Here is a 22,767-nt window from a genome sequence, read left to right as displayed (position 1 = left end):
AATAAAAATACAAAAAAAAACAATTAAAAATTAAATTACACATAATTAACCACTTAATTTAACTATAGTATAATTAGCTTAATATAAACTAATTAATCCAATGATCTGAATAATTTTATTAAACATTAAACATAAACTAATTAATTTTGACTAATCAACATTTTACTAACTATAAACTAATTAATCTAATAATTCAAATAAATAACCTAATAACCTCAATGTTTTATTAATAAAATTCAAATAATTTTATTAATCAAAACTTAATTAACCCTCTTACTAACCCTAAACCAAAAATAAGTAACCGACTAATCCTAATTAAAAACCAAATAACCCTCAATAACTAATGATAAAGTTATCTTGTTAGTATTAGTTAGCCAAATGGGGATCAGGGGTTTAGAAAAGTCAAAATGGTCCCCTTTGACTTTTTAGGTCATTGGGGTGGACTTGTAAAGGCTCTGGTCATGTTAGTGTTAGCTAAAAATAGAAAAGGTGGTCAAAATTTGCGGTACGACAGTTACAAAAGTCAAAAGTTAGTTATTCTAAATGTTTTCAAAGTTTGTCTAGTGAAGTACGTTCCACATGGAAGAGGTGGAAGAAAAGTTTCAAAGATGGTTTCCAACCCCTGTACTCACATTAAAACGTGAACACCTTCACAAAATCCCAAGCGTTGGGATGCAATTGGTAAGGTGCGATCTTCAGATGCTTCAATAATCCTGCTTCAAATTCATTAAAGGGTGACCTAAAGCTCAACTTAGTGAATAGATACTTATAAGAGGGGATGAAAACCCCGTAAAAATTGCTATAAATCTTTTTATCATAATCCACAGAGACGAGCACTCAGTCGAGAGAAGGACCTATCTCGGCGAGAGAGTTGTCTACTTTAGCCACGCTATCAAATACATACACCATCCTGAGAAATCCACAGTCCATCCAATGATACATATTCACATCATCCAGCTCTCGAAGTGAAAAGGAGGACATGCAACTCAATCGATAGAGAACGCCGACCTATTGCGCTCGACACTTTAAGAAGTTCCATTTGACGCCTAATCTCAGCCTCACTAGGATCACAACCTTGTGTAATTATAGGTTTGTTAATAAAGTGTTAAAGTTTTCGCTTATCACAAGTAGTAATCTCAACAGAATGGTGAAAGCCAACAAATGGGATGGAAGTGACAGTAATCCATGAGGGGAGCAAAAGTAACACTCTCTAATCAAACCACATTAGCGAAATTCCCATCATTCCCGTCAGAAAAAAACAATTAGTTTCTTAAAAGACCCGATTAAGATTCAATTAGTAGGGGGTGAAAACCCATCTACAAAGCCTTGTGATCCTTATGTAGGGAAAGGAAAATCAAGTAAGCAATGACCTATATGAAAATAAAATGAGAAGATGAAAGCCAGATCTCGCCTCCAAAATAACACAACACTTGGTCATACCCTAACCTACCAAACTAGATGGGCATGCTTAAAATCTAAGTGAAGCGCATCAGAGATGAGAACAATTTAATGTGCATGTTCCTTTCTCTCTGTCAGTCTGGTACACCAAGTCTCCCCCACGAGCAACTCAACAATATTAAACCGACACAGATTCTGGAAGACTTCCAATTCAACACTCCACAGAAAGTCTTGAGGGAAACTATTCAGCGCCAATTATAATTCCAATAAGTTAAGGCCCGTTTATTACTCCTAAGAAGGTCCAACAACCAGCTTGATCCAAGGATATAAATAATTCTGTGTGTGTAAGGCATAAGGTACATTCATATTCTCCATACTTCACTCTACGAATTGTTGAACTTATTAATTGAGTTGGACGTTTGAGTGTTAATCTTTCAGTCCATCACTGGGATCCACCGCATCAGAGACTTGAAACACTACATAATGAGTCCAACATTATAGTACAAACATAATTTTATTCCGATCCAAAACACTAGCTAACTTTCCAAATTTCTTCTGACCACCATTTACTTGATACCCCTATTTACATATTTTTAACTTTTTTATTTCTCTATTTCAAAACTCAGTTTTTTGGTTCCTCAACTTTATTTTCTTTAGGATTTCGTTTGGTCCCCCTCCACTTTTGCACACGTGGCAATAATGACTAGAATAAAAAATTCGTTTTTTTTAAAACGTGTCAGTAATTACATGGATAATATATTAATTAATATTTTTATAAAATAAATTAATAATTAATAATTTTAATTAATTATTTTTAGAAATTTAACAATTGGAAATTGGAAATTGGAAATTAATACAAATTTTAAAAGAAACACTTTTGGACTTAAATCCTACTTTTATATAGGAGTCCAATGCACATGATGGCACTTAGCCTTGTGTGGATTTGCTTTATAAACACACATGTTATTTTTATGCAAAAAGATGTGGACTTCAATGGTTAATAAATAACTTTCTAACTTTCCAAACCATTGTCAGTTCTTTCGAGTGTGGTTGGTGCTTGTGCTAATTCAGAGCTTGGAAAACAAATGCATTGTGTAGTCATAACCCTTCGCTATTAGTCTTGTTTGTTTATAAGTAATGCACTTGTAGATATGTACGCCAAATGCAGTGACCTTGTTGCTGCTAAATATATATTTTGTGAGATAAGAAGAAAGGTTGTTGTTTCTTGGACTTCGATAATTGTTGGCACTGCTTAGCATGGACTGGCTGAGGAAGCATTGGCTTTGTATGATGACATGGTTTTGGCTAGAACGTGGTCCAAATGTTTGGAAGACTCATTCGTCAAGATGAAACAAGAGAGGGACTTTTGGGAATAGTGTTTTATGCTTTGAACCGAAAATATATAGAGTTGTAACTTGATTTGAAAGACAAAGATTTATTTATTGAGGTTCTTGAAGCAGTGAAGAAAGAACTAGATATTTCATTCGAAATCCTAAGAAAAGTAAAATTGAAAGACTAAAAAATTGATTTTAAAATGTAAAAACTAAAAATTAAAAAATAATACATTTAAATCTTTTAAATTTAAATTCTACATTTAATATTCTCCCTTTTTTATATTATAATAAAAAAAGTTTGGTAAAGTAATTCATAATTAGTGTTTATCAAATTGATATAAATACATTTTTTTTAAAGATATGTGAAAAAAAGTAAATAAGTGGTAATATTTTAATTATTTTGTTTACAAATGCCAATTGTTATGAGACATCGACATCCTTATCTAACTGTGTGATCAGAAGTACAGGTATACACACATTGGAAACCATTTTCTTTACGGATCTATCATGTTATCTAAGAAGCTAAGAGTTTCAAAACAGTCTAAAATCATTTCTGTTTCAGAAATTTGAAGAAAAAGAAGAAGCTTAGGTATGGAAAGTAGTTGCAAGGTGTGTGTGACTGGTAGTGCTGGTTACATTGGTTCTCTATTAGTCAAAAAGCTTCTACAAAAGGGCTACACCGTTCATGCTACTCTTAGAAACTTGAGTACTCATTCATTCTTAGAAACTTGATATCTCACTCTCCTCAATATCATTTTCTCTACAAAATTTAATTCATGGTGGATTGATTCATTGCAGAAGACGAATCGAAAGTAGGTTTATTGAGAGACCTTCCTCATGCGAATACTAGACTTGTGTTATTTGAAGCTGACATATACAAACCAGATGAGTTTAGGCAGGCAATTCAAGGCTGTGAGTTTGTCTTTCATGTTGCTACTGCCTTTCAACACCATACTCATTCTCAGGTTCATTTCTTTCCTTTCGCAGCATGAATAATTTGAAGACTTTGATCAAATTTTAAAACTTATATTTTCAAAATTTCAAAATATATACTCAAATGTATTTCAAAATTTCTTTAAACATGACACTATAAATAATATTTATAAAAATTTATATCATTTTTTTAATTTTTTAAATTATTGACAAAAATAATAAATGAACACTTGATGTATAACCAACCAACTTATATTTTCATAAAATGAATTGATATTAAAATAATAGTACAGAAAATTAGTTATTATTAAAAGTTCTTATATTATTTTATTTATACAAAACAATTTAATAAAACTCTTTAAATTGATTAAGTATTATAAAATCTAATAAAAAGTATTAATTGTTTTTAAAGTATTTATCAAAATTAATAACTAAACAAATAAGAATTCTTAGACTTATGAATATTCTCTTATTTTTAAAGAAAAATTACACTCACATGGAGTTTGTTAATATGACATTGACACTCTTTTCATTTTAAAATATGAACTAACCTCCTCTGAGGCTATATATATTGGTATAAATTTTTGGTGGCAGACAAAAACCGTAGATAAATGTCATATATGATTACTGTTTTTGGATGTCACTAAAAAATAGAGGAGGTGTCAGAGTCATTTTAATAGACCTTAGAAAAAGTTGGTGCATATTTTAAAACTAAATGGGGTGTTGATGTCATTTTAATAGACTTCATGGAAGGTGAGTGCAAGTTCCCCTATTTTAAATACAAAAGTTGGTTTAGAACGCAACCTTATAGAAAATACTCCATTAGAGAAAAAGTGATAGGAAACACATTTATATTGGTCAGAAAAGCGAGAAATGTGCCTTGTAAACGTAGAGTGCACCTTGTGCACCCATACCACACACCTCGCGACCCATCTAAATGGATCTCATAACACACATGTGTTTCGGGCATATGATCCACGCGCCTCGGACTCCAGCCAATATCCACGTGCTTCGTAACTCAACAAATGTACACCTCCCACACCTCCTTACATGAGGCAATGTTGAAATGTCATATTTTGTTTAAATTTTGAAATTTGGAGGCATACTTCCTGAAGTTTTCCCCTCAACTCAAAATCAATAGTGATGTTACTTTATCCTCCAACCACCTTCTTCTCTCATCAAAACTTGAATCACTCCTCAACAAACTTGATCAAAGTAAAAAATGCTTGAAACTTGATATGCACAATGATTTGGTAATACATCCACCAAATTCTATTTCGAAGCCACATTTGTTAAATAAGCGACTCCAAACACAAGAGAGGAGGCGGCGAATTGTGATACTTGGTTTTAAAAAAAATCATAAAACAATTGATTTTAGACTGGTTGATTTTAAGAATATAGTAGAAGTGTAGATTAAGTAGCGGAAAAGGTAAATGCAGAAAATAGAGAGAGATATTTTAGATAGATCACACCATCAAATTATCCTGGTCCGGACTTAAACCACACGGCTTACTGTAGTCCCAAAAAGCTTTCTCTTGAGATTTCCAATATCAACAACTTGAGATTTTACACAGGTTCAACCCAACAACCTTACACCAAACTTTTTATAGGGTTAGCTTTCAACCTTCAAGTCTATTACAAAAAAAACAAGAGGACTAAGCTTTTGAATAAGAAACTTCATAAGAGTAGCAGATAAAAACAAAACTCTCATATCAAATCACTAAGGAAATTTCTAGTGAATAAAATTGATTAAAAAAATAAGAATGAGTGAGATAAAAGAGTAGATAGTCCAAAAAATTAACCCCTAGAGGTTGGCCTAGTTGTGAAGGCTTGAGTCTTGAGAGTGTTCTACTCTAAAGGTCTCATGTTCGAATCCCGATGGGTGCAAACAATTCATGCATTGGGCCATGTCCATACAAAGCTTTACTCTGGTTTTAAATGGGGTTTTAGCAAGTGGACAATGGGATTTCCCCCCTTGGATTAGTCGGTCGTAAGTCCGGATACTAAGATTTATAAAAAAAGATAAATAAAAAAATTAGTGATTTGGAAGTGACGAAAGCAACCCTTTATATAGAAAAAAAATTATCCCAAAAAGGCAATAACTCATGGGCTTGAAAGATGTCTAATCGATTAGCAACGACGAGCTGAATGATTAGGCTAAACCAAAAAAGGGAAACCCTAATTTCTTTGTATTTTAATTGATTAAAGGACTTCTTAATCATTTAGGAGCCAAATTCTCTCCTTAACTATTAGATGAAGGTTTTAAGCAATTAGACAATGAGTTTGACTTTCCTAATTGACATTAGTTGCTTCTTAATCGATTAAGCACTTGTCAAAATTGATTTTAGAAGAAATGATAAAAAGATGAAGAGTTAAAACTAGTTTTAGTGGGTGTGTGCATCGCGTTCAAGACTTACTCATGCTTAAATTACATTCAATTGCTTAAATACATGATAAAAACACTAAGTGATGGATCACATGAGCTTTCACATCCTCAATACCTTTTGTATGATTGATTTGACTCTTTTTAGCTCTCCATGGAGGAATTTGGGTACTTTGCTTTGAGCTTTCTTCTTGACTGATGATACATGTGATTTAACTTTTTCTTGTTTAGTTGTCATCATCAAAACCTTTAAAACACTTTAACATGTACAACACATAGAACAACAACCTTATTAACCGCAATCTTTTTTGAATTGATCATGTCCCATTTAAAATGAAAATGAATATTCATGTGTTTTATCCTCTAGTGATATACTTGATAATTAGCCAAGTGAATGACATTTTAACTATCACAATATATCTTCACACATTTTTGAGTAATCTATAACTCTATAACCATACCTATTAACAATATGGCCTCCATGACCCCTCAACAAGGAAAATATGTTTTGCTTTAAATGTAGATAAAACGACTACTACTTATTGATTTGATTTCTATATTACAGTTATTCTAAACAACATAAACACAAAATTCAAAAGAGATTTTCTAGTGTCCATTTTAACAGCATAGTTCAGATCCACAAAACCCTATAAATTTATTTATCTTGATTTGTCTCTTAGTATTTTAAGTCACCATTCAATGAACCATTCAAGATCTCAGTATCCACTTTAAATCTTCATGGTGAGCTTGACCCTGATTTGCCAAATATTAACTTACTATACTAATTGCATATGATAATTCTGATCTACTACAAACCTTACCATAAATGATACTTTCAAGCTCACTTTCATGTGGACTACTCTTCATCATCTTATTATCTTCTTCAGTTTAAGGAAGACGCTGACTCTAAAGCTTAACATGATGATCCAAATGAGTGTTGACAGTTTTAGAATCTTACACTCTAAACCATTCCACCATGTTTTTCAAGTAACTAGATTGAGACAAGAACAATTCACTCCTTTTGTTGTTTCTTGAGGTACCCATCCCTAGGATCCTCTTGGCTTCACCAAGATCATTCATCTCAAATTATTCATTCAAATTATCTCGAGCTTACTAATCTCTTCCTTGCTATAGCTTGCCATCAAGATATAATCAACATATATAATATGATAGATGATGATTTCCTCATTCCTCATCATTACGTATGCTCAACTATCATGATTATTTCTCCCAAAAGCATGACTAAGAATAAATTCATCAAACTAATGATACCACTGCCTTGGGATTTTCCTAAACCCATACAAATATTTATTCAATAAACACATCCTAGACTTGTATTATATAAAACCTTCAGGTTTCTTTATTTAGATTGTCTCTTTAAGGTCTACATGTAAGAAAGTCGTTTCGACATCCATTTATTCCAAGTCAATGTCATAGTGATTTACAATTTCTATAAGTACCCTTATATAATAATGTTTTACCACAAGTGAAAATATTTAATTGTAATCAGTTCCCTCCATCTGAGAAAACCCCTTTGCTACAAGCCTTTCCTTAAACCTTGGTTCTTCAATCCCCATAATACCTTCATATTTTGTGAACATATAATTTTATTCAAATACACTTTGTTTTTTAAGTAGACTCACAAGATCCCGAGTATGGTTCTTCATCAGCGAATGCATCTCATAATTTAACGCCTTCAACCATTTTTACTGTCTTTGGTTTTCAATGATTTCTTAAAGGTCTTTGGTTTTGACTTTTGCAACTTTTGAGCCATATTCAAAGCATAACAAATAATATAAACACAAACATATCTATGAGGTGGTATAATCTCCTTCGTCCTTATATCACGTGCCAATTGATGATTTAGAGCCATTGTAGGCCGCCCCTTTCTAGAAGTAGAAGTCGGATCCTCATCTTCCTTATTGTACATTCTTTAAAAAAGTACAGATGCATGGCAACCCTACGTTGGTAGGGGTTGATAGAGGCTTTAGTGTTTCTAGATGTTAGGGCAAGTTTATGAGGGTGAGGAGCCCTATTTTTGAGGTGTTTTCTGTGGGGTTAAAGCAAACTCAAGAGGATGAAAAGTTCTGTTATAGGGGGATTTTTTTAAGGATATCACAATGTCCTCATAAATTCCAAGATAGAGGTATTTATAGATGCTCTCTTGGGCCTAGATTGCAGAGTTAGTGGGCGGTTACGCCCTTGCTCCATGACTAGGAAAATGGTCAATGGAATATTTGTTATTCCTAGAATCATGGAGGAAGTAGTTTCCTATCTTGAATGACTCTCTTCAGTTAGTCATTGTGGGCCCATGTTACCACCCTTATTTACTAGGTTAGTGAATAGTGGAAGCCCAACTGGGCGATCTGTAACTCAAATCTAGATGGCCCTGTGGCCTATTTTGAGCGACATTTGGTTTTGTAGGGTACCTCTCCCCTCTTAGGGGCCTAATGAATTTATATAATTACACAGTCTCTCAAGCACGAAGGCTTGAAAAAGAATAAGTTATTAATTAACTTCGCGTTGGGGGAGCTTAGGCCTGTAGGCGATGCGCTCATACAAGCTAGTCTGTCGGGACTCTTAGTCAAGTCCTTCATGTAAGGCGTTTAGATGAGTTTGTTTGATGAGAATCTTAAGTAAAATCCTCATGAGTGGTGTTTACACAAGCCTATTTTATGAGACTCTAAGTCGAGTCCATCTGACGAGGCATTTAAATGAGCCTTTTTATGAGACTCTTAGTTCCTCTGGCAAAACGTTTAAACCTATCAAATGAGACTCTTAGTCAAGTCTTTCAAGCGAGAAATTTAGATAATCATGTCTAATGACACTCTTAGTTGAGTCTCTCAGACGAGGCGTTTAGATGAGTATGTCTTATGAGACTCTTAGTCCCTCAGGATAGGAATTTAAATGAGCTTGTCTGATGATAATCTTAGTCGAGTCCCTTAAATGAGGAGTTTATATGAGCATGGATGATAATGTTCTTACTCTCTCATGTGAGGGGTTTAGATGAACCTGTTCGATGAGACTCTTAGTCCCTCATGAGAGGCGTTTATATGAGCCAATCTAATGAGACTCTTAGTCGAGTCCCTCAGGCAAGACATTTAGATGAGTCTGTCTGATGAGACTTTTAGTCCCTTGGGTGATGCATTTAGATATCCTATGTGATGAGAATCTTAGTCCCTTAGGCGAGGCATTTAGAAGAGCCTGTCTGATGAGACTCTTAGTATCTCAGGAGAGGCGTTTAGATGAGCCTGTCTGATGAGACTTTTAGTCGAGTCTCTCAAGTAAGGTGTTTAGATGAGCTTGTCTGATGAGACTCTTAGTCCCTCGAGTGAAGCCTTTAGATGAACCTGTCTGAGGAGACTTTTAGTTCTTCAAGCAGGGCATTTAGATGAGTTAGTCTGATGAGATTCTTAGTCCCCCAGGCGAGGCATTTAAATGATCTTGTCTAACAAGACTCTTAGTCCCTTCGGCGATGTGTTTGGATGAGCCTATCAGATGAAACTCTTAATCCCTTATGAGAGGCGTTTAGATGATCCTATCTAATGACACTCTTATTCCCTCAAGCAAGGAATTTATATGAGCCTGCTTGATGAGACTTTTAGTCAAGTCCCTCAGGAAAGATGTTTAGATGAGTTTTTCTGATGAAAATCTTAGTCAAGTTCGTTAAGAGAGATATTTAGATGAGTTTATTTGATTAGACTCTTAGTCCTTAAAATGAGGCGTTTAGATGAGGTGATCCCCGCACATATAACCCATTCTTATTGTCTATGAGACTGGCAAAGATCTTCATAGGAATTCCAACATTCATGTATTACTTTAAGAGGCGGTAAAGTTCAGCAATGTATTACCTCGTACGGTGCAAAGGATCTTCCGGTGGAAGTTCAACAATGTATTACTCCGTCAAACGACAAGGGTATTCAAGTGGAAGTCTAGCAATGTATTATGTCGGAGGGTGACAAGGATCTTCCTATGAAAGTCCAATAGTGTATTACCTCGTAGGTTAACAAGGATTTTCTAGTAGAAGTCCAACATTGTATTACCCCGTAGAGGGACAAGGATTCCTCCATGAGGACCCAACAGTTATTTTAAGATTTAACTAGTCCTTTTCAGCACGTGACGTTGTGTAAACTGAAACAAGGCAAAGATGTGGAGCTTCCTTAAAAAACTTACCCCTATAAGGAAAAAGAGAGTCACCTCATTTTTCAGAGCAGACTAAAAGAGTTCTTAAAGAAATTACAAACGACAGTGACATTAACTCGTATTATCAAACAATAAAAATAATTAATCAGAACATACACTTGTATTTATCCATCCTCTTAATTTTATCGATGATCTCACTTGATAAATCCATACTTCCACAATTAGCTTCGTCAACTCGTATTATGATATCAATGTTGCAAATTGACACATTTCGTCTCTTTGTGGGTGACTTGTTACCTTCCAACTTCGTGTGTGACAACTCCAATGTTTTCTATCATCATGATTAACCCTATGTTTACTCCCTCCATCTCATGAAAAGTGTCTCATTTGTATTTTTTCTTTGTCTCATTATAATTGTCCATTTACAATATCAATACAGCATTTGTTATTATTTCTACACTATTATACTCTTATTTATTAACTTTCACTTTTTTTAACTACTCTATTAATTATAATTAATAGGGGTATTATAGTAAATGATATTAATTTTATCACTAAAATCAACACATATACATTTTCTTAAGAACCACACATTATTCAAATAATACACTTTTTATGAGACGGAGACAGTAATAAATATGTCATGTGATCAATCTTGTCAATTATATTAATTATATTAGTTAGTGGAGCCCGCTTGTCGGTTAATTGGATGAATTATGAGAAATAATAAATTAGATATGAACTTAGTCATCCCAACTATCTCTCCTGCTTAATAATAGAGTTATTATGTGCCTACAGGTGTCGATCCCAAATCAACAACTAATAAATGTAACAATCATTGGGATAGTTGAGTTTCACATTACTAAGATGGCAATTAAATATTAAACACTTTGAATTGAGCTTTACTGAGTTGCCCCTTAAAGCAACCACACATTAAAAGTATTTCCATGCATTTCTTTATATATGAAAAGTATTCATTAATATTTAAATTGTTTGATATGGAATAACATATCATCAACCATTACTTTACTTGGTTCCCGTAATCAAGCAAAGCAACCTGATAATCTTGGAATTTACTAATGTTAAAGCCAAAGTCAAAACAAAAGTTAGACACCCTACATAGTTTACCTAGGAATACCTCAACTTGGTTTGTTGGAGAGCTAAAAATTAAGTTAACCGGGGCTCCATGTATGTTTGGCTAGTTTAACTTGATTACATCACTTCATTATAAAATTACCATGATTCACCTTTAACTCATTGCTAATTATATGGCAATAGGATTTAACTCTATGAAGATACCAAACAAATCCTTACTTAAATCCAAGGACTAGTCTCACCATTGATTCTTTTTATGTATTTGAAACAAAAGGAAACCTGGCTAAGACTTTTACTTCAGTTGTATAAACAAATTTAAATATATATAATTACTAACGACTAAGGCATGATAACCGCACAAAAAAATAAAAGATAAAACAATGTAAACACTTGCGTTTTTTCTTCTAAATTAATTCTTTATCGATTTTCGATATTGATAAGTTCAAACGATTCACCTCATACCTTTTCAGACATATGACCGCTGGAGCGAGTAGGGATTTCTCTACTGAATTGTAAATTGGTGCTTCGATCAAGATCATTTTTACTAGGGTCTCACAGTAGTTGATATATATATATATATATATATATATATATATATATATATATATATATATATATATATATATATATATATATATATATATATATATATATATATATATATATATATATATATATATATATATATATATATATATATATATATATATATATATATATATATATCAACCTTACACTACAATGGATTGTCAAAGGCTTTGGTGTTTCAGGATGTTCGGGCAAGTTCACGATTATGAGGAGCCATATTTTATAGATGTTTTATGTGGGGTTAGAGCAAGCTCACGAGGGTATGAAACTCTATTACAGGAATATTCTTTGATGAATATCATAATGTACCCCTCAACCTTAAGACTTAGGAAAATGATCAATGAAAGATTTTTGTTCTTCGTAGAATCATGGAGGAAGTGGTTTTCTCTCTTGACTAACTATCTTCAGTTAGTTATTATGAGCCAACATTGTAACGCCCTGATTGCTTTCAAAATTATCGACCGATCCCACAAACCAACACATTTCTTTTTAGCATGTGTTCTCTCTCACGTGTTTTTTGGAAACTTCCCAGAAGGCCATCCATTTAAATACTACTCCAAGTCAAGCATGCTTAAATATGGAGTTCATATTTGTTAGCCTACCGAAATGAAGATGCATCTTGTTAGTATAGTTTGTATCAATCAATCCTTATAAGTCTTCCTTCAATCATGCAGTCTCATACCTGCATAGCCTTAGGATTCTCTCATTCCAATGTGAGTTCAGGCGACCACTCCCGCCCTCTTCGGCCTTAGGTGTTACAACCACTCCCCGCCCTCTTCGGTCTCGGGTGTTAAATTCGCACCAGCTTTCGCTTAGTTTATCCCTGAACCACATCATATTGGGAGAGGTATGTTCCGTTACCATTTGTAATGCCCCAGACTACTTTCAGGATTACGGACTGACTCCACAAACTAACACATGTCTTTTTAGCATATTTTGTCCTCACTCACACACTTTTCAGGAAACTTCACATAAGGTCACCCATCCAAATACTACTTCAAGTCAATCACATTTAACTATAGGGTTCTTATTTGTCTGGCTACCAAAAAGAAGATACATCTTGTTGGTATAGGTAGTAAAAATCAATCCATATTAGTTTTCCTTCAACTATGCAATTGAAGGAGAATAGCGATCCAAAACGCAGCGGAATTTAAAAATGTCTCATTTAGTGATCCTTACAAATGGACATGATCAGTGATAGAATCGTTACCTCTTGTGGCGATTGAAACTTTTGATGCAGATCTACGGAGCGATCACGAACATTGAATGGTGACAACGCCTCTACTCAGTCCACACGAACAAATTCCTTCAATCTCAGTGCTAGCTGCTACGAATGAAGGCTTTGAGTGAGTGAGTGAGTAAGTGAGTGAGAGAGAGAGAGAGAGAGAGAGAGAAACAAAATTACAACTGCATAAATGCTTCTGCACAAGGGTTCTATTTATAGAACCACTTGTGTGGGCTGCAAGCTAAAAAGCCCACTTAAGTGTATATGGCACATATCTTATGATATGTCAAAATCACTTAAGCGTGTGGTACCTTACCATATTTCGTATTCTACTTAAGTAAACCATACCTTATGATGTTCTACAATTCACTTAAGTGCACCGTACCTTACAGTGTTCCTTAGTTACTCTATCTCTCATCAATCTGTTTTTTTTTTGTGTGACCCTGTAGGTTTTCACGACATTAGCAATTATATTAAATCACGTATTTAACATAATAAATAGTGAGCGGTATCTAGCAACACATCACTGCTACCCAAGACACGAAAATATCATGTGATCTGACAAATCCTTTTGTGATAATACTTATGTGTATAATTATCCTTTTGCCCTTATGTCTATATTGAACACAAGGCATAGACCGTGTCATCCTTATCCAATTCAATATTGGGCCCGTAGACATTTATCCTGTTACGCGGGATGGGAAAATTCCATCTAGGTCACTCATGTCTCTTAGCATGCTTCGTGGAGTACCCATCAACTGTCTTTATGGTTATCCAGTTACGGACAATGTTTGATCAACAATAAGGCACTCGACTCTACATCTAGGGTACATAGTGGTTTCAGGTCAAAGGGTGGTATACACCATTATCACCATGAGAATAACTTATGACACTTAACATGACATTCTATATAGTATTCTCATAGCGGGTCAATCCAGTATAAATATTACTCTCAATATTCACACTTATGTTTAAGAATTGATAACTCCTTATCCATGATCCATGAGATGTTATCATCAGTCTATATACATAATAGTCTTAATGCTTTAATGTTATCCCACTTCACAACAAAGCTCGACTACGAATACTTTAAGAATAGTGTCCTTATGTTTAATGAGATCTCATGATTGAGTCACACTTGATACATTAAACGGACTATCTATTCTAGGGACTTTATTAAATAAACATAATAAAGAAAAAGCATTTTATTATTAATAAATAATTCGATACAAGTACCAAAAGTATTGGCCTCTAGGGTTTACACCAACAGCAATCTCATGCATGCACAATCTCAAAATCCTCTCATTCCGATGTGAATTTGAGGACCGCCCCCGCCCTCTTCGGTCTCGGGTGTTACAACTACTCTCCACCCTCTTCGGTCTCGGGTGTTACATACGTCACCACCTGCATTTACTGGGTAGGTGGACAGCAGGATCCCAACCAAGGGACGTGTTACTCAAATCTAATCGGTCTCGCCAGCCCCAAAACTCTTTGGTAACTCAACTCCTAACAACACACATTTTACCCTTTACAAAATGGTCTTATTCATGTGTTCATCTTGGCCATTTTGTTGAGGTGTGTCAGAAATAACTTTATGCCACTTTATACCATGTTTTCTATAAAACTCATTAACCTACTCTTAAACAAACTCCAAATCATTATTAACTCTTAACACACTCAGTTTAGTTCCCAATTTATTGGAGTTTCAACATAAATTTGGACTTCTAATAGAATAATATAAATAAGCCTCACTAAAGTTGAATACGAAATAACGTAGCTAGAACAATAAATTTGTATGAAGAAATCAAATGTCTAAGAAGAAAGATGAACTTATGATTAATAAACTTACTTTATTACATTCTATTTGTTTTTATTGTGATATCTAAACTACAAAACTTCAAAACATTTTATAGTAATGTACATGTTAAAAATTGAGTGAACAATACCTCAAACAATTATAAACCTCTCATGTACTCTCCTTCCTATTATTACTCATATTCTAGAGTAAACTTTCCTTTGCATTATTCTTTGCAGTTTCTATCTTTAGATTATTCCATATTTAGTAAACACTAAATATTTTACTTATTCTCACAATTCTCCACCTCGTTCATAATTTGAAATCCTTTAATTTTGGACAAACAAATTACATCTTCTTATTCAGTTGTACTACATGGTTGCCTACGTACCCTGAATCAGGATCAAGCCAATCGTAGTTCAATTTAATCCCTTCATGTGACAACATGTGAATATGTTTAGCAAGTCTTTACAATACTGGAACTTACTACCTGTAACAACCTTGGTCAAAATGTCAGTTGGATTCTCATCAGTATGTACTTTCGTAAGAGAAATATGACCTTCGTCCACGACATCCCGTACAAAATGACATCTGACATCTATATGCTTGGTCCGAGCATGATGGAACTAATTCTTATCCAAATGTATTGCACTTTTACTATCACACGTCAGTCTCACGCATTCTTGCTTAACACTCAAATCACCTAGAAGACCCATCAACCACAATGCTTCTTTTACTCCTTCTACTACGACCATATATTCCACCTTTGTAGTAGATAGTGCCACTGTAGATTGTAACATAGATCGCCAACTTACTGGAGCACCGTGTATTTTTAACACATAACCAGTAGTAGACCTTCATCTATCTCGATCACTAGCATAATCTGAATCAATAAACCCGCTTATTTTTGACATGTATCTCCACCAAAACACAAACTAGTGTTAATGGTACCTTTTAAGTACCTCAAAATCTATTTCAGTGCTTCCCATAGCGCCTTTCTCAGATTCTCCATGAATATACTAACAACACTTATCGCTTGTGAAATATCTCGAAGTGTACACACTATAGCGTACATCAAACTACCAACTGCACTAGCATAAGGTACATTTTCCATGTTTGGCTTATCTTCTACTGTAGTGGGAGACTGATTACTAGAAAGCCTAAAATGTGGAGCTAATGGACTAACCACCGACTTAGCACCTTTCATTCCAAAACTTTCAACAACCCGCTATAAATAGCCTTTTTTACTCAAGAGCAGTTTTCGGTTTGTCCGTTGTCTTCTAATCTCCATTCCCGGTATTTTCTTTGCAACACACAAATTCTTCATCTCAACCTCTTTACCAAGTTTTGACTTCAGCTTATCTATCTCCACTTTGCTTTTTAAGCAATAAGCATGTCATCGACATACAATAATAGATAGATATAATCACCTCCATGAAGCTTCTGAATATAGACAAAAATGTCATAACTACTTATAGAGAAACCTTATTTAATCATAAAAGAATCAAATCGCTTGTACCACTGTCTAGGAGATTGTTTCAACCCATAAAGTGATTTTCTCAAGTGACATACCTGACTCTCTTTACCCTCAACCTTGTAACCCTCAGGTTGATACAATATATTTCCTCATCTAAGTCTCCATGTAAGAAGGGTGTCTTCAGATCTAGTTGTTCCAGCTCAAGGTCACCATGAGCTATTAAACTTAATAGCACCCGGATAGAAGTATGTTTCACCATTGGAGAAAATATCTCATTGTAATCAACTCCTTCCTTTTGTGAAAACCTCTTGGCCACTATTCTAGCCTTATATCTTGTACCGCACGACTTAGTATGATTTTCTTTTCTTTTATACACCCATTTACAACCAATAGCAGACTTTCCTACACACAATGGGACTACCTCTCATGTTTTATTCTTGTGAAGATATTGCATCTCTTCCTCCATAATAACCAACTAACTCTCTATATCATTATCTTTGATAACTTGTTTGAAGGTGAACGACTCATCATCTTCAACCGGGAGTGCATATTCCATCAAGTTTACATGCCCATAATTCTTGAGAGGTTTGTTTGACCCTAACTTCTGAACAAATTTATATTTCCTCTTTGGTTTAGTGACATCCAAATATTCTTGTTGTTTTTGTTGTAACACGTGTGTATTTTCCAATTGAACCTCCTCATCATCACATTCATCCTCTTCCTCGTCTTCATTGGAGATAGGATTGTCTACCTGACCACGACTAGAACTTGGTTGATCTTCAGATTCTATCTCAATAACTTGCTTATTTGATATCGTCACATCACCATCATTAGGTTTCATAGCTTTTGACAAATGTACCATAGATTTTTCGTCAAATGTAACATCCATGCTAATCACAAACTTAGAATCTTCTACACTCCAAAGACGATAGCCTTTGGCTCCTTTTGCATATCCTAGAAAGGTAGCTTTCTTTACTCTATTATCAAGTTTGTTATCTTTAACAAGATAATAAGTTGTGCATCCAAAGAATTTTAGTTTGTCATAATCCACTTGTTCATCTGGACATACCCTATAGGGCGTGTCTCCACCTAAACTAAAATGTGGGGATCTATTTACTACATAAAAAGCTATAACAACCGACTATGCCCACCATTCTCGACCTAACCTATAATTAGAGCGCGCACACCCTAATTTCTCAAGAAGTGTACGATTCAGTCTTTTCGCGACTCCATTTGGCTGTGGTGTGCCTCTTACCGTCCAGTGTCTAACAATGTCTTCCTGATCACAAAACCTCTTGAAAGATCTGTATACTCTATACCGTTATCCGATCGTAGAGTTTTCAGCTTTCTAACCGTTATGTTCTCAACCATTGCTTTCCAGCACTTGAAAATATCAAATACGTCATTCTTATGCTTAGGAAAATAAATCCAAGCATATCTCGAATGATCATCAACATATGTATGATGTCAAAACTAGGATACTTTAGCGTAAATATATATTGGATTGTATCCTTTGAATCTCTATGTGCATCTTAGCATTAGGAAGCATAAAAGTATTTCGAAACAATATGGAAAAGGTCGCATGCATCAAACATGCATGAAAAAACATTTTTTGTGAAAAATATCAGTACAGGCCAAACATAGAACTATAGGTCGACCTATGAAAAAAATATTATGGCTATAGGTCGACACACTACATGTCGACTTATGGAAAAAATGTCTTGGCTATAGGTCGACACATGAAGTCTATAGGTCGACACATATGTTGTTGTATTAATGCTTATGGCCTCTGTTTCATGTGTCGAGTCTTCAGATCGACATATAGGAAGCACATAACTGCCATAGGTCGACACATGACCTTGGACAGATCAACCTATGTATCGAACAAGTCGACACATAACCTGTATAGGTCGGCCTATCCGATATTTTTCTTAAAAATTCATATTTTTCTATCTTCCTTTGCATTTCCTTTTGCCCTAAATCATCCATGCATATAAATACTCCATACATGTATCATTCTCTAGTAAGATTTATAGAGTGAGTAAAACCTACATGAATCCAGGATTTCAAAGCATTTCATCATCTTCAATTCAATCTGTGCATACACACAATAAAACTACACATAATCATTTTTTTGATTGGGTTACATCTATATTAGGATTGATAACGTCCAATTAGGTTTGTTGTACCGAGAATATTGGGTTACGATCTTTTGAGGGATTCAAATAAGAAAATCGGTTTGGGTTTTTCCTTTAATATCTTTAGGGTTTGAAGGTTTTGGACAAGATTGTGAAATTCGGATCTGATCGAGTGAAAGGCTTGAGACTGGGTGTGTCTACAAGGGAGTGGCGTAAAACGGTGAATCGTGTTGACAAATATTGGATTCAACAAGTGTGTGTTTGGGATTAATTCAGTCGGGTGAAAGCTTTGAGACAAGGAGGTCGTGCAAGGAAGTAACAACAACAGGTGAATTGAAGCGACATTGTTGGTTACATGATCATGCGTTTGGAATTAATTCAGCCGGGTGAAAGCCTTAGGACAAGGGGTTCCTTGCAAGGAAGTAGCAACAACAGGTGAGTTGAAGTGGCATGGTTAGTTACTTGATCAAGATTGATCAAGGTTTTGGGAGGTGCTAGAGTCAAGAACAAACTTAGGGTTTATGGGATTTGATTTCTCATCTCTTGTATTCATACATTTGCAAAGTAAGATTTATTATATCAATATCTCAATTCAAATTCAAATTGAGGGCAGACGTACCCATAACGAGTTCGATTGGGGAATTGTCTAAATAAATCTTTGTGTACTCTCTCTCTCTATTAATTTTTTGGTTTGCAAATTGTCGATTACTTTGATCTCTTGATCAACGTTGTTTGGATAATGATTTTTTGAATTCTTTGTTAGTTTGTGTTGTTGTAGTAATCACATACCTTTTGGTAGTGATTGAATTTCTAAGAACTACAAACACTATACTTATATCCAAACTTTGTTGATTGCACGCAAAGTGTTTGACAAGTTGTTTCAACTAGTTTTTTGTGTGTTGTTATTATCGGAGTTAGACTTTTACTATAGTAGAGTATTCAATTTGTTGTTTGAAGTGTTGATAAATCAACTTATGAATTATTATCGTACCATTGGTACTCATACATATATCTGGGATTTTCAATTCTAAATTCGGTTAGACGAATTTTGATCCGAAAAATATTTGAAACTTGTTTTCACAATCTAAAGATATTTAGAAGTATTTCACAATCCTCTTATATCACTAAAGTTCTTTTAAATCTTAGAACAATAAATCCTAAGAATTTCTGTCTCTCTAAAAATATACTCTAGCATAACTAAAGTGATAAAAAAACGCATTTATAATGGTTCAAAAATCACCAAATGCTCTTCACATATCCAAAGAGCGCCTCTTGCATCCATGCCAATTTCAACTTAATTGAATGTATTTAGTATGAATAACAGGATTTTATTTTGAATATATGCACCAATTTATTATGATTATACTTTAGAAATTAAGAGGATTTAATTTCGTAGTTTAAATATATATTTTCATATATTTGAATGTATTATTGAAAAATATTAATCTCATATTATTTTTGTATCTATCATAAATAAAAATAGAGTTGTACTCACCCATATGTAAATGTTTGTGGCAGTTTAAGAGCATTGAAGAAGCTGTAATAGAAGGTGTAAAAAGCATAGCTACGAATTGTATTAAATCAGGAACCGTAAGAAAACTAATATACACCGGCACTGTTCTTTCTTCTTCTCCATTGAAGGATGATGGAAGTGACTACAAAAACTTCATTGATGAAACTTGTTGGACACCTCTACATCTTCCTCTCACTGCTCTCCACAAGGTAGTAATTAATAATTCATAATTATACACCTCTATACTCTATATCACACATCCAAAAACAAGAGCTTATAACAAATCATAGTTAATTATTTTGTTAGGAATATGTTGGTTCTAAGACACTGGCTGAGAAAGAACTCTCAATGAGTTATGGAAATGGTGGAATTGAGGTGGTTAGTCTAGCTGTTGGCCTAGTGGGAGGAGATGCTCTTCTGAGTTACATACCGGTAAGTGTTGCATCGCTTATTGCTCAGGTTAAAGACGATGAAGCCATACATGAGTCTTTGAAGTTCGTAGAAGATATATGCGGGAAAATTCCACTTGTTCACGTCGATGATGTTTGTGAAGCTCATATCTTTTGTGCTGAGAATCCATCTATCAAAGGCAGATTCTTGCTTGCAAACTCATATGCATCATCAGCAGAGATATCAAATTATTATCTTCAAAACTATCCAGAATTCAATTTGAAGGAGAAGTAAGTTTAAATTAATGATAAAGATTGAAAAGTGGAGTATTGAATTATGAGTATCTAATGTGAAAATATTTGATATTTGGTTTTAGGTATTTGGAAGGGCCAAGGAGGGAAATAAAATGGGCATCAGCAAAGCTCATTGATGAAGGGTTTGTTTACAAGCATGATCTCAAGATGATATTGGATGATAGTATCAAATGCGCAAGAAGGATAGGGGATCTTAGTTAGTATGTAATGATATAGAAATTAGTGTTTATCAATCCACCTCTTATATGCTTAAGTCTATTAGAATCTATTGTCGAAGGGATCTTTGTGATATTGAATTTTCTGTCAAAGTAAATTATTGGAAGAATATTTCCAAAAAACCCATTATTTGAAAGGATAGATTGATAAATTCTCTATATAAATTATGTTGTATAACTCTTTTTATATATTGATAAACTCTATAGAATTTTAATGCTTATATTTAAATTGTTTAATAGAATTTTGAGCTTTCATTCGCAGACGTCACCGACATTGTTTTCTTCAAACTCAAAGAATTTATTGGAATCCGATGGGTTTTGATTTTGGTAAAAGAATGGGAGCAGGTGCATGTGACTGTTCTGACAAAAGGGTTTTGCTCAGACGTGTTTGTGAACACTAATTTGATCAATTTTTATGCGAATCAAGGTGGTGTTGAGCAAACACGCCATGTTTTGATGATATGACGTTTCAATAAGCTTCATCATGAATGAACTAAAGACGATTCAATAAGTTTGATACAATACAAACCTATGCTTACACGATAAATCTCTATAAATATGACCTAACTTAGATGACATACAAATTATGCTAGGATGCAACAATTACATAATGAATGCATAAAACTAAGGAAGAAAGAGAGTACACGGAGATATATATTGATTTAGTGTTATCGTTATCGCATGCACTTACTCCATTCTTCAATGATTTAAAACATTGAAAAATAATAAGGTTTTCCACTATTTTCAAGAGTTAATATATAAGTATTTTGATACGACGAACTATCATTAATCTGAACACTAATAGTCACATTGCATTAGCCTACACATAAATCAAATGAAAATTCCTTCTGTTCATGTAGATACTCAACTGTTACATTCAAGATTCTCAATGATCTTGATCCAATAATCTTACTATCCACGATAACTTGCTCCAAGCTCCATTTCTGCAACATCCTCTCTTCAGATCTGACGAAGACTTGTTTGAGTGATTTCCATTAGCCTCGAATAATTAGACAACTCCATAAGACAGCCTTCACATGGTTTCACCAAAGTCTTCAATGGAGTATAAAGAAACTCTTCTCTCTTGATGAACAACACATAACATGAATCAATACCCAAGATTTTTTTTTTCACTTGATACTTAAAAATATAACTTCAAAGAAAAACATTAGATTCCCTAATGTATATTCAGTCTATCTCTCACACTCAATCTTTAGAATTGGAGATTCATAATAATGGCTCTTAACAAAGATTGAAGATGATGAATAGTATCTAAAGAATCTCACACGCGCATCTAACTCTCACAAGATCCACGTTCTAGGAGGTTAATCATAAGGTATCAACAAGGAGATAGATGTTGGTGAATGAAGTCATGATTTGAATCAAGTATGTTCCATGATTCAAGTCAAGTAGAATTGTGATTTGAATCACACTCTCATGAATCTAATCAAGTGAGATTGGGAAAACTCTCAACTTTAAGATGAGTTCATGATTCGAGTCACATTATGCTTGATTCGAATCAAGCATCTTTGCAGCCTTGATTCAAGAATTCTAACTTGTGAATCAAGCGGTAGTTAATACATTGATATAAATCAAATTGATAGACTCAAAAAAGAAACATTTTCATGGATTCAACTCCTAAATCATTGAATGGAAAGGTTCTCAAAGGTACAATATTAATTATAGCCGAAACAAACTAATACAAATGAACTCAAACGAATTACAAGCATGCATTAAAAACAATGATGCACATATATATAATTGACAAATTACAAATACGCAATAAATCAAATAATGCATATACACATAAATTGACAAATCAATAA

General features: G+C 34.0%; 1 protein-coding gene across 2 annotated transcripts; it reads left to right on the top strand.

Annotated features, from left to right (window-relative positions):
• Nucleotides 1–3,175: 3,175 nt before the first annotated feature.
• Nucleotides 3,176–21,130, top strand: LOC127082344 (putative anthocyanidin reductase). Of its 2 annotated transcripts, XM_051022586.1 has the most exons (6): nucleotides 3,176–3,199; nucleotides 3,295–3,438; nucleotides 3,531–3,697; nucleotides 20,028–20,231; nucleotides 20,329–20,702; nucleotides 20,789–21,130. In XM_051022586.1, the coding sequence occupies exons 2-6, from the start codon at nucleotides 3,324–3,326 to the stop codon at nucleotides 20,925–20,927; spliced, it is 999 nt and encodes a 332-aa protein (XP_050878543.1). In that variant the 5' UTR covers nucleotides 3,176–3,199; nucleotides 3,295–3,323; the 3' UTR covers nucleotides 20,928–21,130. The 2 variants fall into 2 exon arrangements, with proteins under 2 accessions (XP_050878543.1, XP_050878538.1); XM_051022581.1 differs by lacking the exon at nucleotides 3,176–3,199 and having other exon boundaries at nucleotides 3,211–3,438.
• The last annotated feature ends 1,637 nt before the right edge of the window (nucleotides 21,131–22,767 follow it).

The sequence above is a fragment of the Lathyrus oleraceus genome, chromosome 1 (assembly GCF_024323335.1).
Source record: "Lathyrus oleraceus cultivar Zhongwan6 chromosome 1, CAAS_Psat_ZW6_1.0, whole genome shotgun sequence".
Lineage (NCBI taxonomy): Eukaryota > Viridiplantae > Streptophyta > Magnoliopsida > Fabales > Fabaceae > Lathyrus > Lathyrus oleraceus.
This window is presented reverse-complemented; position numbering and strand designations above follow the sequence as displayed.